The 23,439-nt window shown below is 40.4% G+C and overlaps 1 protein-coding gene across 1 annotated transcript in view; it reads right to left on the bottom strand.

The window, feature by feature from the left end:
* CYFIP1 (cytoplasmic FMR1 interacting protein 1) overlaps positions 1–23,439 on the bottom strand; it is a 68,348-nt gene that overhangs the window by 26,547 nt on the left and 18,362 nt on the right. The window contains exons 2-18 of the mRNA XM_048492635.1: positions 22,259–22,382; positions 22,046–22,135; positions 21,087–21,164; positions 19,522–19,623; positions 18,508–18,689; positions 16,056–16,152; positions 15,221–15,349; positions 12,705–12,809; positions 11,411–11,502; positions 10,180–10,297; positions 8,914–9,036; positions 7,166–7,291; positions 6,887–7,053; positions 5,621–5,768; positions 3,389–3,542; positions 904–1,060; positions 63–159 (exon numbers count right to left, since the gene is read on the bottom strand). Of these exons, the coding sequence (XP_048348592.1) occupies positions 63–159; positions 904–1,060; positions 3,389–3,542; positions 5,621–5,768; positions 6,887–7,053; positions 7,166–7,291; positions 8,914–9,036; positions 10,180–10,297; positions 11,411–11,502; positions 12,705–12,809; positions 15,221–15,349; positions 16,056–16,152; positions 18,508–18,689; positions 19,522–19,623; positions 21,087–21,164; positions 22,046–22,135; positions 22,259–22,375 (2,082 nt within the window). The 5' untranslated portion in view covers positions 22,376–22,382. The remainder of the gene's footprint in view (positions 1–62; positions 160–903; positions 1,061–3,388; positions 3,543–5,620; positions 5,769–6,886; positions 7,054–7,165; positions 7,292–8,913; positions 9,037–10,179; positions 10,298–11,410; positions 11,503–12,704; positions 12,810–15,220; positions 15,350–16,055; positions 16,153–18,507; positions 18,690–19,521; positions 19,624–21,086; positions 21,165–22,045; positions 22,136–22,258; positions 22,383–23,439) is intronic.

Here is a 23,439-nt window from a genome sequence, read left to right as displayed (position 1 = left end):
TGCTTCATCATCCTAACCTATTGAACTCTAGTACATGTGTTGCTAATCAAAAATAATCTCACCTCAGCCTCAATTTCATCATAAAGGAACTGCTTCTTGAACTTGGTGAGAGCATAATGAGCACTGTCGTTATAAAGGTCCAAAGAATACAGAACATATCTAAAAAGAAAGAAGACAAAGTGCTTGTGGTCAGAATCTTTCTATCACAATCCTGGTATACCATCACAACATCTTGAAAATAAACCTAATCCTTGTGTCACACACTGTCGTCGTCATCATCATCATCAAAAGATTTATCCACCATCAAATTCTTACAATAGGTGTGTATATCTGATGCTGTACTATCTCCCAGAAAGGCAAGTGATTTTCTTCTACTCAATCAGGCTCTCATCCTACCAAAAGAAATTACAAATAGGAAGGGGTGGCCACATTATATAAACTATAGAGCTACAGTGATACAAATTCAGTGGCACCCAGATTGACCAGATGTTGTACCAAATAATAGGCTAATGGGTTCCTTTATGAGATCCACTTACACATCTGTTTGGTGTTTTAAACTCTTAAGCAATCAGAATTCTGATAGCTCTTTGGAACAAATATAGAGGTCCTTACAGTGGTGGCGAACCTATGGCACTCCAGATGTTCATGGACTACAATTCCCATCAGCCCCTGCCAGCATGGCCAATTGGATACTGGACATGGGAATGTGGCAGAAAAGTTTCCAGATTTCAAATGAGAGATGAGCTATAACACAGATGTTTATCCAGAAGTAAACAGCTGACAGAAACCCTCAAAGATATCTGAGGAAAAGGATGGTGTGTGCCCTGAAAATAAACCCTGCAAAAACATAAAAAAATAAATTCTGCAAGTAACAGAGAAGCAGAAGAACTACAAAAATCTTACTCCATCATTGATGCTTCTTTGGTTTCCAAAATATGGTCAGTCAAAATCCAGGGCATAGACATCTCAATGGGGAACTGGATTCTTCTCCCCATTGTCAATTCCAGGAAGAACTCTCTGAACCATAACTGGGATAAGTCACAGCACTGCTGCAGGGTTTCTAAATGCAGGAGAAGGAATAACACATGAGTTTCCACAGAGAGACAACCAACATAAAAATAACAGAATTACAATGATTCTAATTGAAAGACATTATAAACCTAAATGAGGGTAATGTAGGGTTACTACTGTATGAAAGGAAAGCAGAAACCAATAATCAGATGGGAAATCCAGGGCATCACTACAAGCTACCATTAACAAAGAAGCATAAATGGTTTATGACTGAAAACACTATACTCTGTCTCAGAAAAAGATGATAGTAGGATTGTATATTCCTCCTTTACAGAATAACATGCCAGACCTTTTTTGTTGTAGAATGCTCCACCTGGGCTCCAGTGCCTACCAGTTTCCAAAATGAATTATAAATGTTCCTGTATCAAGTACAGTGGTACCTCGGTTATCGTTGACTTCGGTTTTCATCGGTTTCAGGTTTCGTCGGCTTTTTCTGGGCAAAATTTGTCTTGGGTTTCGTCGATTGCCTCAGTTTTCGTCCTCAAACCCAGAAAAAAATTGCCCAGAAAAAGTCCACAAAAACTGAAACTGACTAAAAGTCCACAAAAACTGAAACCGACTAAAAGTCCACGAAAACCCAACCAGCTAGGGTTTGAGGAAGCCCAGCGGGGAGGCAGAGGGAGCTCCTTATTTGGGCAGTGACACCCCCTGATGTCACTCCACAAATAAGGAGCTACCTCTGCCTCCCGGCTGGGGTTTGAGGAAGCCAATTAATCCGTTCAAGGCACTTTTTGGAGTGCCTCAAATGGATTAATTGGACTGACATTGATTCCTAGGGAAAATGGTGCCTCGGTATTCGTCGATTTCGGTTTCCGTCGATTCCTTTCAGACCAATTATCAACAAAAACCAAGGTACCACTGTATAATGCTCAATAATGCCCAAAATAATGGTTTTGACAAAGGAAGCATGTAAAAATGAAAGATAATTCTTATATTCATTTGGAACTATCTTCTAATGTGGAAGCATACAATTTTCTCCACTGAACCTCAACTGACTGTACTAACATCTTAATCTGAGACAGGGTATAACAGAATTGCCTATTTCGTGGCTTAGCAATACACATTTAGGTTCTAGAATATTTTCCCAGCTTATGCTGAATCCTGAGAATGGTTGTGCTTATAGCCTTTGTGACGAGAATATTTCACAACAACCATGTTCATCATTCCATTCAACCAGTGGGACTGATTTGTCTCCTATGGCAGGCACCAACCAGAAAGGTACTAATTGAGAAATACAATTCTTGTAGAAAAGAAAGGTCAGCATGTCAGAATAAGCCAAAGAAAATACGTTATTCTAAAGACATCATCCCAGGTGCCAAGAATTCCATTTTGCCTGCACCAGGAGAAGTACTTCCAGTAGCCCAGACAGATCAGTGGTTTCCAAACCGTTTTATTGAGAAATCTATTAAAGAATATTTTTCAGAATCCTTTCCTCTTTTCATCCTTCCCAATTACGTGTAAGCAAGGTTCTAAAACAAAATCTAAGGAATGCTGAAGGAGATAGATAAGTCAGGAGAACAGTAGCAATATGAAGCATTCTGTATACTGTAGTCTTTAGCAAGGCTGGGTACCAAGTCATTTACAGTGCCAGAGTCTCTGCTCTGACTGGCAGAGATGACCACAGGTCACCTGCTATGCTAAGAGACCCATTCAGGCCCAATCTAATTCTGCTGATGCAAACACCACAATTGACACCTCTAACACACTAGCGAGCCCCTAATTCACAGAACCGAAACATTAGTTGTTAACAAATGAAAACAATATGTAGCACAAAAATGGAATTAGCAGGCATTCTCCCATTCAGAAAAAAGAGTTCCCCAACAGATGTTACAAAATGGTGTTATAAGACTAGACATGCATGCTTCTGACTATAGCCAATGTAGGTGAGAATAGAAGTCCAAGTATTTTACCCAGAACAAGGTGTTTGATTTCTGTTCTATATTTCCTTTTTAAATATCAGCAGATATTTTCACCTATTTTTAAACAGGATTAGCACTTGAAACTCTAATTACTCTGAAATTTTAAAAAGAAAGCCCTTCATGCCAACTGGAAAATATATGACACATTAAATGCTTAGTTGCCAGTTGTACTTATACTCTTTCAACCTTATAAGAAGAGCCCTGCTGGATCACAGCAAGGATCTGTGTAGCTCCGAATCTTGTTCCTGACAATGGCCAATGAAATACCAGGCTGCTTGTTCTGACAGACCAACACTTTAAATCAAGCAAACTGTGCAAAAATTGGAACCATTTTCCCAGGTCATGTTAGAGGTGTTAGGACATGCTGAAGCTTGGCACTAATCATCTACGAATCTTACCACTGAAATTTATCAAGTGAGTGTAGAAGAAAGACTCTCGGTGGAATTTTTCTATGTCCAAAATGGTGGGCCCCTCAAGGCTGCTCCTCAAGGTTTTCTTGGAACCACTTTTGTCAGCAATGAGGGACTCTAACATGGTTCTCACCATGTAAAGCTGCATTATTAAACAGAACATTCATGACAAGGGGAAAAACACACACAGCACATTAGTTGAACATCACTAAAACATGCTGTCAAAGCAAGTTCCACTACAAACTGAAACCAGATAAGGAAGTTCAGCAGTCCCGAATCTGAGGGGGAAATGACTAAATAAAGGCACCACAGTTTGAAGGAGAACAGTTCACGTCAACCACTTTACTTAAAAATAATAAGTAATGCCTTACCACCAAAATTTAAAAGTGAGGGATAGATGTAGGACTGCCTCAGAAACTTGTTTATCACATGCAATAACTTTTCCATTCCCAGAGATCTGAGCTGCTTCAACAGCTCAGCAGAGTTTAAGGACTCTGTCATAGAGCGAACCATGAAGAGCTAAAACCAACACAGAAGGAAGAAGCAAGGGGGAGAGAATCTGTTAATAAACACAAGGGTAAATAAGAAAAGGAGAAGAGCACAAAACCAGACAACGTCTATTAGTACGTTAAGACAGAAAAAGCAAGACAATGGAGAAAACGGGAGAATTTGATCCACAAATAAAGAACACAGATTTCTTTATTCTGTGTGTTCATTTGAAGGCTCAGAACACTACCTATAGAAGAATGGAAGCATTCAGACATCACGACAAACTGTAATTAAACTCTGTCCATGATCGCAGCTTGTTGCTGTATCCGCACTACTTACTCCCCTGACATCTCTTTAGGCACAGAGCTTGATACAAAGCTTTTCAATGATATTCACCCTCACTTCTAAATGCAGGCATTTCAGTAAATTGAATTTTGTTCACTGTACTCAAGCAAGGAGTCTAAAATGGGACTAAATCGAGATTTAGCAACATAGTCTGATTCCAATGATACCTCAGTTTGCTGAGGTGCCTACATATGGGCATCTGAATGCAGCCACGTCCAATTGACCTCAGAACAAAAGTCAAAACCATCTCAAACTCCCACAAAGACCCTCTAGGCAAAAATCTATGGGAGTTTGTTCTAACTTATTTTTCGTAATGCCTTAAAACATTTCACAGAGGTTTATAGTTTCAGAACTGTATTTGGATGGGAGACCTTCAGGAACAATTTGGGGGAATCAGAGATTTTGAACAAGTTAAAAGAAAAGGCAAAAATAGCCCCCATCCTTGATGGGATCCAAGCCCACAACTGCACAGATTCACATTCTTTTTCTACAAAATTAGGAATAAGTCTGTTCCTTTTATACAAGAACAGATGCCCATCCCCACCCCTTAAAATGGCAAATTCAAGGTTCAAAAGGTAAATCTGATGTTCACATTGCAGTAAAAGCTTCATTATTGGGCATTCAAGGAGAATGGGAGTTGCCAGTTAACAAAATGGGACAAATGCTTAAGTTTACTTGCTGTGCTTTATTTCCTATCTAGCGGACTCCCCAGTGACCCATCCCACTGGGAATGCCACAGCAATAGCTGCCATGCCTGGCGGGACTCTCCCTCTAAAACATGGGGTCATCTTACATAGCAGGTAGAGAAGAACTGCCTAGCAGCACTTCAGCAGACATGGCTGTCAACCTCTCAAGGAGGGTGAAGAGGAAGGAAACACCTGTGGTTGTTATCAGCTGGAAGAGTTATATGTTAGCATTAGCTGGAGATATCCAGCTGGTTGGTTGGCAAGACAGTAGCAGGGCACACAGATACCCGAAGACACAGGTGTACGGGGACTGGGGGAGAAGCCTGCCCTCAGGACAATGCCAGTTAACTGAGCATTCTGGATAATCAAGTGCCCGATAATAAAGCTTGTACTGTATACAGGACAGAAGTTCTTGTAAAAGAGTTTCAAAAGCAAAAAACAAAGAAAGGACATTGCAGAAAAGCCTCTCACAACAAGGAACATGAATGAATCCAAAATACAGATAACAGTATCAGTCTAAGAGACTGATGAAAAAATAATCAGTGCAGAAAATCAAAGTGACGGTACTGGTATGAGACTTTTGGCTAATCCAGATTTGGACAGGATTTGTAACACTAATCTTTTTAAATGGATTCATTCTGAAATAATTTCCTGTGTCGGTCAGTGACATACATACCAGAATTAGTATATAGAGAATTACCTGGGTACTGGAGGGCCCCACTGCTCGTCTTGGGACTTTGACATCAAAGCCGCTTTTTGGATCTTTCTCTCCCCTCAATGCCGGGTCATTAAATGGTTCATGCCCACCTTCCCAGTCACAAACTGTCTTTCTGATGGCCTGAAGAACACTAGCCACGATCCAAAACACGTGTTAGTTCCTGAACTCTTCTTTCAGGGTCACTAGCCAGGCTGAATATTGATACTTTCCAAAGGCACTATGCATTCTACCAAAGCTTTTAAAAAATCACACTGGGAACGCTCCTTGTTTTCACTCAATATATTAGTAATCCAAAGAGTTCAGACATCCCAAACATCTAATTCTGGGAGTTTGTAATTAGACTTTCATTAGAAAACAGCAGTTTATGCTAACAATAACTCCGACCAATTCTGAGGCTAGCTTTGTGAATACAAACATGTCTGTGCACATATTGCAATGCAACAAAATAAAACAACCTACAACAAACTCAGTGCTGTTTTCTCTCAAGAAATCCAAAAGATTTCAGTTCTGTGGAATGAATTTCCAGCATCCTTAGCTAAGCATGTAAATCACAAAAAATAAAAAAAACTCTGATGAATTAACTGTTAATGCAAAGTACCATCTCCTTTCTTTCTCTCACTGTCACTGTACATTGAGTCCTAGAAAATCTTAAGCAGTTTTGATCCAGTATACCACATGACCAGTATAGCTCTAACACCCGTTCACAGCCTGAGTGATTGAAAAAGTTCTTTTAGAGGAATAAGGTATACAATCTTGAAACTGGCAGTGAAAATATCAGCCTTAAGCAGGTGCCTTTGACAGCCTTGCACTACTGCTGGACCACATTGTATACTGAATCCACACATATCTGAGATCTGCCTAGACCAGGGGTAGGGAACCTGCGGCTCTCCAGATGTTCAGGAACTACAATTCCCATCAGCCTCTCTCAGCATGGCCAATTGGCCATGCTGGTAGGGGCTGATGGGAATTGTAGTTCCTGAACATCTGGAGAGCCGCAGGTTCCCTACCCCTTGCCTAGACATTACTGCCTGAACTGGCTGTAGAGAATGTAGCAGTATCAGTACAGCAGGATTTCTGAATTCCATGCAAAAAATTATTTCTAGGGTTCATTTGGAAGAAGCCACAATGATTATGCTGGACTATAACAAGAATGCATCATGAAAGCGCTATTGTAGCCTCTCTAACAATTTACTGCAAGTCTGAAAGGGGGGGGGGGGTTGAATGGGACTAGAAAATGTCAATCGCCACCTCTGGATAACATTCTTCTTCTTTTTGATAGCTTGTCTTAATGGTTCTCTAAGTGTAATCTGAGCGAAGTCCTGGAGAGCAGCATAGATAGTGTGACGAACGGCATGATTGAAGACGCTTTCCATCCTGCCCATCAACACCTGGAGACCTTTGATCATTGCAATAACCTGTGGAAACAGAATCATTTAGCACATTAAAACAAATGAAAATCATGGAGGGCGTGAAGTGGGAGGAAGGTAAGAAAACCGGAACTTCAGCAGGAGATCTACTTTCTCTTACCTCAACAAGAGCAAACTTTTCTTCGCTGGTGTAATTGTATCTCGTTGCTCTTTCATACTCTTCTGCATTGTCTGGACAATCTTTATTAGAGTATTTGTCTGTCGGATGTACTAATTTCCATGAATACTGTAAATGACAGGGGGAATATAACAGCAGTACTGAACTAACTGAATCATACTGGAAAAAAAATTAGCAAGACTTCTCATAAACCATACAGTTTGAATGAATGTTTCTACTCTCTTGCGTCTCAGGCAAACAAATGTGGCTGCTACGTTAATCCAGAAACTATAATTTACTGGAATCTCCAATTTTGCCTATAGAAGCAGACCGTGATGCTGATGATCATCTGCATCACAATGGTCATTAGGATCCCACAGAAATGGCTGCTGTTGCACATGATTGACGATTGCTCAAATGGAGCCCCTGTTTAAGAATGCAAAGGTTAGCAGAACCAAGACCAAATACAGAGTCTAGCAACACAGCATTTGAAATGCCATAAGACTATAATTTTAAACAGAAGTATGTTCAACTACTTTTTTGGATCTCATCTGTCTGCTCTCATTGTCAGGCATTGACAGAGTCCTGGCTGCTCTGAAGACAAGAACTTGCTCCTTGGATCCCTGCCATGAAAGCCAGCTAGGATGTGATAGGAGGCTCCCTGAGGGAGATTATTAATTTGTCTCTCGCTCAGAGATGTTTCCTCAGTTCCTTGAAGAAGGCTAGTTAGATCCTGTTGAAAAAGCCTTCTTTAGACAAAAGAGAACTAGCCAATTACACCATGTATCCAGTTTACTATTCTGATTGCTGAACAGTCCCAGGATGAGATGTTGGCACTCAATCTATTCTAGTTTGGTTTCAGGCCTGGGTTTGGGACTATTAAATGGCTGTTGCATTTGATGCCTAAGGGATGAAGCCTCTGCCACATGGAATCGTTTCTAATGACCGTCACATGGGGATCATGACATAAGAATCTGCCCTTGGACTTGCACTTCGTATTATCCTTGTTAAATAGGAATGTAGGCAACAAAGAAGTAGTCAAGGTTGAGTACCAGGTCGAATGCTGGAAAAAATTCCTTCACCATCTCTATTTACAACAATTTGCCCCATCTGAAAGTACTACCAAGACTATTCAAAATAAATCAGACCTTATCTTTCATTCACCCAAATGAGATTGGAAATAAGGCAACAGATATCAAACAAGAATATAAAATCAAAGGATTACTGGCAATAATCAGTTCCTAAGTGCTGTTCCATATCTACATCAACCTGGGCAAGAGCCTTCTTTTTGTGCCCTTAATTTTGTAGACTGGCCTCCATAACAAAATCAAAGGGCACCATTTTGATGATTGTCAAAAGAGAGATACAAAAGCAATTGTGTCTGACTTGGTCAGTCAGAATTTTTATTGTTGAGTATTAATTCTAATGTTGACAATTTAAACCATAGGTGTCAAACTCGCAGACCTCCAGATGTTATGGACTGCAGTTCCCATCACCCCCTGCCAGCATCATGCTGGCAGGGGATGATGGGAACTGTAGTCCATAACATCTGGAGGGCCACGAGTTTGACACCTGTGATTTAAACCCTTGTTATTGATTTCTGCTAGCACCTCTTTCATAAGCTGCTTTGGCCACTCAGGGGAAAGGCAGGATATAAATATTTCAAAATATAACAAATAATAAATAAATACATCACAAAATGCTTTTCTTTCGTCTCTCTAGACTTCTACATCATCTGTCTTCCCACATACCACTTCCATAACATGAGCGCTCCACTGAGACAGAAGTTGTAGGCCTTGGAGAGAAAGATCAAAGAGTTTTCGATATTCTGCATCTGTTTTTTGAGCTTCCTGGCGGCCTGATCCAGTCACCACCTGGAATGAAAGCATGTCTGTTAAAACATACAAAACATTTTTTTAAAAATCCTAACTATCTGATCCACAGTATAAGCAACTAGGATTTTGCACTTCAAAGAGAATGTCTTTCTTTAAACAATCAGGAAACCAAATCTCCCTACTACAATGGTGGGGATGGATGCTGGTTTCCCATAAGGCAATCTCTGGCTGGTACAGCTATGTCTAGATGTAGACATCAGTGGCACAGCTACAAGGGGGCGGGGAGGTGCACGTTGCACTGTACACACGCCTGGTGGGGCGCAAAAATCACCAACCCCGCCCCCCTTGCCAGGCCCTGCCCCACTAGCCTGGCCTGTTTTCAGCCGGCAGAAAGGGGGGAGGGCCACAGGGGGGCACAATACACAGAGTGTGCCCCAGGTGCACTCCTGCCCAGCTATGCTTCTGGTAGACATATCCAGAAATTATATAATTTTACCCCATACCTCCTTGGCAATGTTTGTAAGGGAAGGAGCTTTATCATTTGCCCTGCCTACCAGATTCCTTCAGAAGTGTATTACATGGAAGTGTGCTGTTATGGTCATGTACTGACTGAATTTTAATTTATGATGAACAAGCATGCAATCATGTTTGGTGTTTTTTCTCTTTTTTTGTGTAACACTGGTTGTTAACCTAGCTATGTCTTGAAGCCCTATTCCTTTTTGGGATAAGGAGAAAATTAAAAGACTGCTGTTTATTTAGAAATAAGATAAATATACTCAGTGCATGTACATGCTCTGCTGAAGGTTGAGCTTTACCATGGAAAATACAGTTAAAGCCCTGCATGTGTGTGATCAAATTAAACAAATTAGTACACATCATGTTGTTTCCTGCCTTTCTAGTGCAATTATCCAGACAAGTAAACTTTTACCTGGATAAAAATTATCAGTCTGTAATTAAAAAATGTTCTAAGCACATTCACAACAAATTCAGCACCAGAAGCATATCAATGGGCCACTCAAGATGTGAACATTCTACTGGCACGACATTAGTGTAACAATTGCTCCAACCAGGCAGCACAAGACATGGTGGCATATTTCCAGTTCCTCTTTCCAATGTGGGAGAGTGTCTGCACATGAACCCTTCCAGCATCCACAGAGGAAGCCAATGTTTGACGTCACACACCTCACTATTGCTGTAACGAGCCAGTTCTGAAATAAAGCGCATGTGATCATCTCTGATCTGGATCATCTGTTCGCAGATGTTGTACTGGGGACTGCTGCTAGAAGATGTGCACGTCCATCTACGACAAGAAGAAAGAAAAGTGTGACATTTTTCTTTATACAAAACTACCATTTAGGACAACAATCTACATTTTTATAAGGCTGCAAACGAGTTTGCACAGCTAGTGCTCTTGTAATGACTTCTAAACTACATGGCAATGGTCCAACAGATAGTCTGGAGGTATCTCACTTCAAGTGTATGAAAACTAAGGAGGTGTGGAACTGAACGGGACAGGAGACAGAAAGACAACCCTTGTGAGAGCAGTATTTTAGAGGTCGAAATTGTGAAGGATGAGGAGACATCATACTACAGGTTTCCTGTCCACACAGCAGCAGCCAGTGAAGTAAAGAGGGCAACCTGCAACATGATGATGGGATATCCATGTTTTAGTGTACTGGACTTCACTAGGCCAAATTAGGGGGAAACACACGGGTGTGATGCTTTCAGCAGGAGCTGCATGATCCTTACTATGTCCAGTTTTAATTTTCAATCCTTCTTATTGCCAGGTGTGATTCATGTAGCTTATTAGAGGGTAAGTAAATGCAAAGACTGCATGAAAAAGCATGAATTTATGGTTTGAAAAAATACCAAGCCATGAATGAGAAATAATATTCCTGACTCTTCTTCAACAAGAAGTGTTTTCCAAATGATACGTTACATCATAACTTTATAAAATGAACACCCATCACGGCAGACAACAGGACTTCCCATTCCTAACTAAATCCTAAGTTTCCCAGAAACCTACAGTATGTTTAAAAGAGGGGAAAGAAGCTTTAAGACTAGCAGTCCTCCTAGAAACCAAGTGCTATGAAGCTCAGTGGTACTTAGTTCCAAGTAAACATATATAGAATTCAAACATATATAGAATTCAGCAAAAATTCAGACTAGAAAACAACACTTCCAAATGAAATTATAGGCACCAATACATGCTTATTTCAACTCTCATTCAGTCAGTGCATCATACAGCCACCTGCCAAATTCCATGGCAAAAGGGTCACAAAACACACACACACATTTACACACAAACATCTATCTAAATTTTCTGTTTTAAACAAACTTCAGAAATTATGAAGAACTATTCTCCTGCCCTTGCCAAAGCAAAATGGCCTGTCTTTTCACTTGCCAATCTTACCGGGATTTGTTTTCTTCATAGTGGGCGCTAGTCTTAATGTATCTTGCCAGTTCAATCTGCATGTCTCCAAACAGGGGGACTACTTGCAGCTGCTATACTCAAGAAAGAAAACAAAAATTTAGCAACCATATTCTACCACTTGCCAGAAAGTTTCGTTGAGGCCTTAGAGCCCCATCTGGGGGGCCTTGGAGCCCCACCCAGGGGGCGCCTTAGAGCCCAATCTGGGGGAGGGGAGAGACTGAATCTACCAGTGGAAATGACATGGGCTTCCGCTGGCAGAAATGCCCTCCCTAGGGCACTTAACCTGACGGAGAGGTGAAACTGCCAGCATCAGCCTTCCCCGGCACTGGAACATAGTGCGGAACACTACACTAGTGTCCCAGAATCCCTGCCACTGCCACAGCTGGAGCAATCTAGGGACATGGCTGGGGGAGCATCCCACACTAGTCAGCTTCCTTCTGCCATTTGCAGTGGGGAATTCGGACTTAAGGGTCACATTAAGTTTATTCAGCCCCATAATGGTTTTTAGTTGATCGGGAGGATGTTTTGTTTTGCAAGCCTCCCCGTGCCTCCAGGAAGCCTCTCTGGGAGCAGCAGGGCAACAAGGTCCTGGTACCATCACTGCCCACCTCGCCACTTGCCTCCCAGCAATCCAGGAATGAAAACACCAACCAAATTTTAGCCTTGGTGCTAGATTTGCACTCACTCAAATGCAATTGCACGGAATCAACTGTGCAGATAATGGAAAGGGGGCACACTGGCTATTTACTCTTTAAAAAGATTTATGCTAGACATAAGGAAGGCATAAGGAATAAAATGGAAATCATAATGTAAAGGTGATGGGATATTATTGTAGATGTAAAGCATACAGCAGTGGAGTAGCTGAGCTAGTGCTTGCCACTTTCCCACAAGGAAGTGGAACCAATGGAAAGTGTTCATCCTTCATGCAATTAATAAAATTAAACTTATGAATTACAAAATGGAAGTAGGCAGTTATGCCACTCACCAGTGTATATATCACAGATGCTATAAACACATTTCACTACAGCAAATCACAAGAGATGTTAAGAACTGGGAATGTTCTTTGTTTATTTATTCATTGTTTCGATTTATAAACCGCCCCATCCCCTAGTACTGAAATATTATCTCCATTCCAACACGTACCTCACAATGGGAACTTTGATTTCTGAAAGCTTATACCCAAAAAATCTTAGGCTTCTAGATTCAAGCTCAGCTGCTCTCACAGGAATTCAAGACACATATAAATACACATAACTTCTCATTTTAAACCAACCTTAAAAAACTTGTCAATCTTGGTCAGATTTATCCTTTTCTTGGCATCCAGCTTATAGATGTTACTAACAGTGCCATCCATCAGGTACAAGCCGAAGCCCATTACCTGGAAAGGGATTAAAAGATCACACACTTTTAGTCAGGATCAAATGATATGCATAAAAGGTGTTTAGTATGCAGACAAGGCAAACACTTGCAAACTCAAATCCATAAAGTTAGTTAGAAAATACTGACATTAGCTTCATTAAATAGGATTTACATTTAACTATAATTGCTCCATTCTATTCCAATCTATCTGAATATAAATAACCCAACCTAACTTTATTAAGTTTCCATTGCAGTACAGTGGAACCTCGGTTTTTGTTGGTAATCCGTCCAAAAAGAATCGATAAAAACCAAAACCGATGAAAATTGAGGCAAACTTTTCTATAGGAATCAATGTAAATCCAATTAATCCGTTCTAGGCACTCCAAAAAACATACCAAAAACACATTTTTGAGTGAATAAACATAGTGTTTAATGCTGAAAACAGTAACAAACGATAACACTAGGACCAGCTTCAGAGCCAGTGGACTAATGTCATATGTGAAAGCTGTCCAAAGAGATCTGTTTTTGACACCTCTTTAAGATTTGTCTGAAATGGGGCAAGACATTGTCATTAAACAAGTTGCAGACACGTCCTGCAACAGCTTTGTCTGGGTGATTTTTCTCCACAAACCCCTGCACCTTACGGCAAATCGATAAAAACCGAGACAAACTGATGAAAACCGATACAAATTTTTCACTGAAAAAATAGATGAAAACCGAAACCGATGAAAACCAAAGGCAATGAAAACCGAGGTTCCACTGTAATTGATGCACATAAATACACCCATAAGTCCCAAGAAAGTCTGAAATTTTGTTTTTAAAACAAACCTCAAACCATGAGGCCACTGTCCCCATCTCAAAGTTTCCAGGTTCCATTTATCACCCTACCACTTAATCCACATAAAACCATACTACAATGGGCCATCACAAAAAGGTGCTTGAAAAGTGAACAGTTAAGGGAGCCTAGCCCACATGGTGCACAATAGTTAAAAATAATACTAGTTAAGGATTCCAACTAGAGCAGGGGAAGATTTCTTACTGATCCAATATTTAGCAACAACTCAGACCCTAAGCAACATCCCAGAGATCACCAAATCTTTCCAAGAGAAAATTTTGGACACATTGCTTAATGGTCTGTAGATACATACACTTACCTTTTCCTCAAAGGGACCTTTTCTGAACTACCACTTACACAGAATTCTCAAAGTACTCTTGAAAATCACAAAATCCTATTGGCAATCCCAATAGGATTTTGTGATTTTCAAGAGTACTTTGAGAAAAAAATAGTATTCAAGCATTGCCAGGTCTTTTGTCAAGTGTTAAGCAGGCTTTTCCAATTCAAATGGTAGGGGATTTAAAGACGAACATGGAGTTCTCCTTGCCTGTCTTCTGAAACACTTTGAAAAGTACACACATGTGCTCAACTGCTAAAAAAACCCTGGAATTCCTGCCCCCAGTAAGCAAAACTAGACTACAACCAGAATAGAAAATGACCATATCCTTCCTATTATAGGTATGCTTTAAACACTCATAATCAAAAGAGGAAAAAGGACTTCTTCAATTTTCAACTAAAAACAGTTATTGTATCATATCTGGAAGTTTAGAAACTGGTCTGTTACAAAATTACCCAAAACATAACGACCAACCATTTATACTCCCAACCCCTGATATCAAGCCCAGGATTACAAATTGCCATCTGGATTTTCTGAATTGTAAGGAGGGACTATGGCTTAGTAGTAGAGGATTTTCTGTTCATGTAGAAGGCCCCAGGCTCAATCCTCAGAATCTCCAGTTAAAAGAATAAAGTTGTAGGTGGCATGAAAGACCTCCACCTGAGACCCTGGAGTGCCTCAACCAGTCTAAGTAGACAATTTTGACCTTGATGGACCAATAGTCACATGCAGTGCAAGACAGCTTCATATGTAAATATCAAATGGAATGCTAAAATATACTCAGAAACACCCACAAATAGAATAGGCAGATAGTGTGATTGCTTTCCCACCCTCTCTCTTTCCCTAGCAACACTGAAACCACAAAAAAGGCAAATGCAGAAAGTTGTGGGATCTATGTGGACAGAAAGACCACACTGTTTTTCAATAAAGCAGTTTCTAATTACTATATTCATGTATCTAACAGTCAAAGTAATGAATGAGTTCTGAGCATTATGGTGCTATAGAGCACTATACCTGGTAGATTTGCTTCTGCATATATTTTACAACAAAGTGACACAAAATTATACAAATTACATAGCTACTTTCCCTTGATAAAGATGACTTGTACACATTAGAAGCGAACCCCACTCACCAATAAAAGGGAGGCTTTCTGAGCTGTCTGGCAAAGTAAGTTTAGCACTTCAGGAACATATGCACTGTTTGCCAGCAGTATTTTTCCCTTCATAATGTAGCAGTGTTTGCAAGGAACAAATCTTACCTTTAAGAGCATGTGCTTCTCACTAGGTGTTAGATACATTTTGTTTTCATAATAATCTATGCATAAATTCACAATATCTGCAAGCAGTTCTTCATATCCAGGAATCACCTCAAGCTGTTGCTGTAAAGACTGAAACAAAAACCAGTTAAACATTATACATAGTAATTTCATAGTAATAAAGTTTCAAGAAATATCAAAATATTACACTCTCAACATGGCTCCATCTGTGAATACTTAAATGTGTCGATTAGGGCCATGCAGAGGGAAGGGACTATTTTTTTTTACAAACTCAGGGGACAGCCAGGGTTGCACAAAAATATGAACAGCCTTTTTAAAATGGAGGAATAGTTTAACTACCCTCCCCGCCCCCCCCAAGAGAAAACAGTGGATATGGGAGACAGAGGTAGAGTTGTTAAATAGCTGGGGAAGTGGTGACAGTTGACCATACAGGCAAAAAAATGAAGAGAGAGTCACACTGTCATCATTCCCTGTGGGGTTGGGAAAGGCAGAGAATCAGAGTGGGTGGACAGGGAGGCAGACAGAGCACAGAGAAAGGCAGGCAATGACACTGTCCCTCCCACATGGGTGATGGCACTGCAGGCTGGCAAATAGCCAAGTGAAAGAAAGGGAAAAGATTAGACTATTTCCCACAAGGTCTCACAAATGTTTGCTTTATGTTTATAGTAACAAAATTGTGCCCCTCATACACAAAGAAATCTCAGTGACTTTATTACTGTACTGCAAATAGAATGCTACCCCCTGAACAAAACAGATAGTCTCAATAATACACAAACAGTACAAGATGTAAAACAGTCATTGGTACATAAGTACATACTTGTGTGATCTTGTTGTGATTAGCAAGGAACATAGAGAGGTTCTGGGATTCTTGGATAGACTGTGGATCGGCCATTTTACGCAGAAACTGGGCAGCTCTTTAGAGAAAACAGGAGTAAAGTTAAAACTCTATGAGAACAACAATCAGTTTTTCCCTATACAAATTCTGTTTTGCAATGAAACTTTCAAGAAGATCTTCACGCAATGATACTACTTCTAAATCAGAACTATAAATTAAGAATAGTTGATGTAGTTTATGAATCATCATCACTGCTTTGCAAAAAGCCCATTCAGCACCATAAGCCTCATTTTCAAGACTGCCCCTAACAAATGTTATGTGGGACTATTATTTTCGGAAAGCAGTTTCCAGTTGCAAATGCCTACCATATGAACCTACCAAATGCCTACCATATGAACCAGATGTTTAGAGATCACATAGGATGCAATTTGGGATTGGGTGAGTAGGAATCAACACACTACTTCTCCTGTGCCCAAGATAAATACAATTTAATTCATTTACTGTTTCTTTTTTCTCAGCACTATAAACTCTCCTCCTCAAACATACTAATTGTTCACTTCCTCACTTTAGCTTCTACCCAGCAGGCTTTCTGATTGGCCACTGGAGATCTGATTGGCAGCAGACACCAAAAAATTGCTTTGGCAGCAGCTGCCACCACAGCATAATAATCATCACTGTGTGACAGAAGGTAGCTGTATGAAGCACACACACACACACACACACACACACACACACACACACACAAAAACAACCCGTTCAAACAGTATGTTTATTTTAAAAGGCATCTTATTAAGCAGAGCTGCTGCCTGAATCTTTGAAGAGTCACTGTTAGATGTATGCATATCCTTCACTCTCTGATATTCTGCAGATGGCTCTGGCTCCTCCAGCAGCCATTCTGCAGTAGTGGCCTTAATCCACTATCAGAATTCCAAAGGTGCCTATCGGGTCAAAAAAGACAGAGGATCCAGATCTCTCTCTTCTGTTCTGTTGTTATTAGAATGAAGTCACATACGAAAAAGCATTGCAAAATTGTTCTAAACAATACAGACTCAGTGAATTATTAAAGGATGAATGTGACTTATAGCCCCATCAATTGGGGGGGGGGGGCTGAATCTGTCCGTGGGAGCAGTGTGCGGCCGCATCAGCGGATTTGCTCTTCAAGGGGCTTTTGCCCTGGCGGAGGGGCAATGCCACCAACTTGCAGCTACCGTGGCCCTCTCTGGTGCTAGAACACAGCATCGGATGCTGTGCCAGCATTTCAGTGACTCTGCCACCACCAGCATAGTGGGGGGAGATTAGGAGAGGAGTCAACATTAGTTGAAACGAGGCATAAGTCTATTGAGGCCCATAAGGGCTTCTCAGTGGCAGGAAAACTTTTTTGCTCTGTGAGCCTCCCCATTCTGCCAGGAAGCCTCTATGGGAGAAGTGGGACCGTTTCGCATCAAAGCTACAGCTTGCTGCCCTTGGGTTTGGATGGAGCTGTAAAGATTTTTGTACAGATTCCAAAGAATCTTTACAAAATTTATGCTAATATAGCACTTGTACAGCTAGATCAGTGATTCTTAACAGAGACTATATGCAAATGTGGAAACAACTAGCACAATTTGTGGCCACAATATCCTATAACCAAGCTGTTTTAAGTATTAAGATACATGCATTGTTTCATGCGGGTTGCACTGAAGACTTACACAACAATCCTAAGCAGGGCTATTCTGAATCCTACCCAAGTTCATTCAAGGAGGCCTTCTCCCAGGAAAGTGTTCTTAGTATTGCTCTATTAATGTGGAACTTTCTGCACAGGGCACTTCCATCAAATATGGGTGTTAAAAGTCAAAGTTTTTTTTAATGCTTTTAAGTACACTAAAAGCCAGCTTAAGGAAGGGTAATTGCTCAGCGGCAGAATGTTCAAGATCCCAGGTTGAATCCCTAACATATCCAGTAAAAAATGATCAGGCAGTAGAGGGAATGTGAAAGGATAGAGCAGACAATTCTGATTCTGATAAATTAATGATCTGACTCACTAGAAGGCAGCTACATGCATTCACTTTACACATTCCAACATTTAAGACCATATGGAAAACAGTTTTGTGGATTCATGTTAAGTGTTAATGTTTTCAAACAGCAACTGCATGTTTCAAGACATATTACAGAGGCATGTGTGCCAGGGAGCTGGAATGAATCACATTTATCAATCACAATGTTAACAGGCATTTGCCTTTATATGAAGTGTGAAATATCCTAATTCAGTACATGTTACATGAACTAGGGAACTAATAGGATTGAAGCAGGTAACGTAATCATAAATATGGCTATGACACAGAAAACCAGCTAAAGTTTATATCTTTGTCTTCTGGTACTTCCTCCCACCACAATGAAATCACCCAAGACCCCCCATGATATCTCAATAGATCACACTTTTCCCCCTCCAGCTTACCGTTTGTAGGCTGAATGGTCATTCTTCACACTGCACTTCATGTTTTTCAGCTCATCTAAAACAGCAAACATATTGATGAATTTCCCAAGGGTGATCAGGTAGGCTTCAGATACAAAATCCTTTCTCCTCTCTGCATGGCACAGGCGTTTCACTTCGCCACAGAATCTTTCAATTGCATTCCTCTGTTGAAAGAAAGAAATTCATGCTTCAGAACACACATGAAGAGTGTAATCCAAGTTGCTTATTTACTGACTGTGCCCCCAAATCAAAATATCTGCAAAAGCAGGCTTCTCCAGGGCTAGGATAAACTATTCTGCAAACTCAGAGGACACTCAGATTTCCACAGATATATTTTTCTGAATGAAGGGATACATAAAATGATATAGAAGCTCTGAGATTATGGTCACCATTCCAGGATGCCTAAGCATTCCAGAATACCGTCGGGAACCCACCTTTCTCTGACATTGCAGGTGACATCTGATGCCAGAGGGAAGGGATGGCAGGAAAAGTACAGTCCTACCAGCGACAGGAGGGAAGACAGCTGGCAAGAGAAAAGAAAAGACAAAAAAAAACACAACCAGTGTGAGGAGAGGAGAAAAAAGAAAGCAGGATTAGAGAGAGAAAAAGCAGTGGGACAAGAGCAGAGATGGGGGGAAGCCAGACACAGCAGAGGAAGACAGCAAATGGATGGAAAAACCAGATGAGAGGCAGAGCAAACAGAAAGATCAGGCAAAGGGCTACTGGGGTTCAAGTGGGTAAGGGGCAAGCAGAGTTCTCGCAAGGGGAGAAATGCCCTTTAACTTGACAGCAAAAACTACTATTGATTTTGAGGATCTGTGCTGAACCTACTCTTTGTACCAAATCGCATATTCTTTCATACCAGACTGAAAGGAAAATTGCCTGGTAAAACACAAACACATCCCACGGGTCAGACATAAAGAATGGTAAAGAAGGGACAATCATGGGAGGTGATGAGGACAAAGAACAACCAAATAGCACCTAACATCCAATTACCTGAAAATACATGAAATTCATCAGCTTGGTGACCTCTGGCTCCAGAACTTCAACAGTTTTTTCATAAATTTCCACTCTGTTTGGCTGTTCATTACATTTCACCTAAAAAGGAAAGGGAAAAGACTCAATAAACGGTAAAGGAATATCACATACTCCTTTCTTCATCAACTATAAGACTCTCACAAAATCATAACCAATTTCAAAACATGTTAGAAGTTTAACTGTGCCATAACAACGTGGTTTTTTTTCAAAAATAGCTTTCTGGATATCCAACTGTGTAAAATATTTTATCTGAATGGGGATCCTAATGCTTCTGCATTAACTAAATCAATACATTTCAGGAACAAGAAGACTGAGCCCAATAAAATTTGCTAGAAATTACTCAGTTTATAGATTATGCACGGACTTGCTGTTTAGCCTATGCCCATGTCTGAGGAAAGCCCCTCAACTTTCTTCAACTGCTAAGGATTGTACTTTTAGGCTATTTCAGAGCAACCGGCTAAGAACTACAGATCTTATCTGCTGTAAAACTTTAAAGTTACTGTTTGCAAAGTCTTGGAACTCTGCAAAAAGGGTTTTGAAATCTTTTGATTTGCTAAGCTTTCCATGGGATGGATAGGCAGAGTAATCTGGCGTGGCCACTGTTTCACAGTAAAGACTGCCTCAGAGGTTACACACTTCCTGTTTTCATCTTTTTGTGGCTGAAAAGAAACAGAGGCAAGAAGACAGGCAACAAGACATGAGTAAAAAGTGAAAGACTCTAGGAGGCTGCTGCTACTATCAAATAAAGGATCGGGTCCAGACTCAGTCAGGAAACCCCAGAGCCGTGCTCTCAAACAGCTTAGAAGTCAGTTTTGATAGGGAAAAAGCACCCCCACTGAGAAAGGAAGTATGCAGTTTCAGTTTGGTGCTGCTTCACCATATGAAGGGATCCTCACATCTGCCTGCCTCTCATAGTTGACAATTCATACATGCTGTTTTAATAATATTTTTCATTTTTCAATGCATGGCTCATAGACTACATTCCAGCATTTTAAATATAGTGGCTATCTGCAATCATTTTCTAACAACAAAGGCATTATACTTTAGGTCCGTGGTGGCGACCCTTTGGCACTCCAGATGTTATGGACTATAATTCCCATCAGCCCCTCAATTGGCCATGCTGGCAAGGGCTGATGGGAATTGTAGTCCATAACATCTGGAGTGCCAAAGGTTTGCCACTGCTTTAGGTTATTGTTAGAACCTTTGCAGTCCACTGAATTAGGCTTGCCAGTAACAGAACATACTAAGACATAGAAACCTGAAAGGTGGGGCTGGTGGGGGAGTTCACAGTTCCATCTAGAAGTGGTCCATGGTCTCTAATAGCTGTGGAAACATCAAACTTGTGGCCCTCCAGATGTTACGAACTACAGTTCCCATCATGCTGGCAGGGGATGATGTGAACTGTAGTCCATAACATCTGGAGGGCCACGAGTTTGACACCTGTGCACTAGAGCATAAGAAATCACCTACAGAACAGTAAGAAATCAAAACAGTAATTCTGAAAGTTGATGTTGCTGTTGTACCTGAGGAATGGCTCTTGAGCAGCTCCTCCATGTGTAGAGCATAATGGCATACTCTTGGCCTTCTTCTAGCATTTCATTCTGTAATAAAAAAGGGAAAAGGGCGTTTACACAAAAAGGGTACAGTAATTGATCAAAACCAAGATACTAATTACGTAACACCCTGCATTTCAGAAAAAATTACTAGGAAATTAGCCTAATTTTTCTATGCAAGGAAACATCTTTTTTTAAGCATAATAATGACTACTTCAAAAATTACTAAACCAATTATCTCAACTACTTTAAAAAGTGGGGGGGGGGGGAGGTAAATATTCTTGGGATGTCAAATTGGCATTATAACTAAAAGATAAAAATAGAATCACAAAATCATCATAGTCCCAGGATTGATAATTTTTCCAAATAGCAAAGAGTGGTCCTTCATATTCCTCTTTAAGAAAAAAAAAAACAGAGGATAAGCAGTGGAATTTTTTAGTCTAGTGTATGCACAACTGAATCAATTAAGGACAGACACTTCCACAAAATACAGTAATTGAATAAGCGTGGTTACATCACTTTGAAACACCATTTCTAAAATACTGAATTTACCCAACGCACACACAATTCTGTATTTGAAATGCAGAAACCTAGATTCATTACCAACTCCTACAGATCAATGTGTAAATCTTCAATCTAAAGAAATCCAGTGCAACAACAGGTGGCATCCATAATGTTGTTTTCAACTTATAAAACGGGAATGATAAAGTTAATTTCAGAGCTATATCTATGAAACATGTAAAATCATAAGCAGAGAAGTGCCTCAGGGTTCACCCACTGCATACCATAAATATGTGCAGCAAATTGATTTATCTTCAACCAATCATGTTTAGAGAAAAGAATATACTTGAAATAAAAACACCAACTTAGTTCTCTTATTCCTTTTTACTACAGTAAGTATGGTCAGAGGAATATCATTCAATATTTACCATGTTAGAATGAACAGTTGCTTGTTCAATGTATCTTGCAATGCCTGTGACAAATGCATTCCTGTCTTCAAAATTGGTGTTGAAATTGGGCTGTATAAAAGACAAGAAAATGCACCAAAAGGATGAATAGTATTGAAGGAAAAAATATTCTGGTGGTAGTAATTTTAAAGTAATAGACATGGCAACAGAGACTTTATTTCATGCATTCCATACCTGATAAAGCAAGGATGACGGAGGGGGTTCAATGCAAGGCTGTTGGTCTGGCAGTGGCAATTCTTCCAAGAGATCCACATTGGACAAAGCATCTTCCAAGGTAACTTGAGCAGTCATTTTGATTCTGTAAAAAGAAAAAATTAAAGTAGTAATATTCATGACCATGTAAATCTTGGAGTTAAATCATTCACTTGAGTTAACTATGGCATATTCCACAGTGCATCTCAGAAGCCAAGCAGAGTTGGCCTGGGTAGATGAGAAACCCTCAAGGAGGACCAGGGTCACTACACAGAAGCAAGCAATGGCATAGTACCTCTGAACATTTGCCTTGAAAGCCCCATGAAGGGTCACCATAAATAAGCTGTGATTTGAAGACAAAAGAAAAAAAGTGTCATATTTGACACAACATAAACCAAAGGTTCATATGTGATGATATCTGTTGGCCAGTCTCACTTTGATAATTTAAAGAAGTGTTGAGCTGTGTGATTTACAACATTCTGGTGAAGGTCATATTACCACTAGGAAAAAGAAGAAACATGCAGCATACCAAACAGACCACTGGTGAATACTACATCAAAAGAAAATCTCAACTCACACAACCCACATCACTTAGGAGAAAATATTATCACAGCTCCAGGACCTGATTTCTTTAGGTTGAAAACCCTGTCTGCAAGGGCATAAATATTACCGGTAGATGTAATAAGACTACTGTAGTTCTCTATTGCACGGTAATAACACTCTTCATCTCTCATTACTGAGTCTAGGAACAACAGAGAGATGAAACAATGATCTAAACCAGGGGTCTGCAACCTGCAGCTCTCCAGATGTTCATGGACTACGAATACCATCAGTCCCTGCCAGCATGGCAATGCTGGCAGGGGCTGATGGGAATTGTAGTCCATGAACATCTGGAGAGCCACAGGTTGCAGACCCCTGATCTAAACAGACTGAACAATGATGAACTTTACTAAAGTTAAAATCCTGCCCAATTCTAATGTCTCTTTGCACGTGGGTCATCTCCCCAGAACTACACTCTATAGCCTATAACAGTGGTGGCGAACCTTTGGCACTCCAGATGTTATGGACTACAATTCCCATCCGCCCCTGCCAGAATGGCCAATTGGCAGGGCATCCCTTTACTGCTCTTCTTCTACAGTATACAATTTCCTTGCATATGCTCT

This window comes from Sphaerodactylus townsendi, linkage group LG04 (genome assembly GCF_021028975.2).
Source record: "Sphaerodactylus townsendi isolate TG3544 linkage group LG04, MPM_Stown_v2.3, whole genome shotgun sequence".
Taxonomy (NCBI): Eukaryota; Metazoa; Chordata; class Lepidosauria; order Squamata; family Sphaerodactylidae; genus Sphaerodactylus; species Sphaerodactylus townsendi.
The sequence above is the reverse complement of the archived record's forward strand: the minus strand, read 5'-3'. Positions and strand labels throughout refer to the sequence as shown.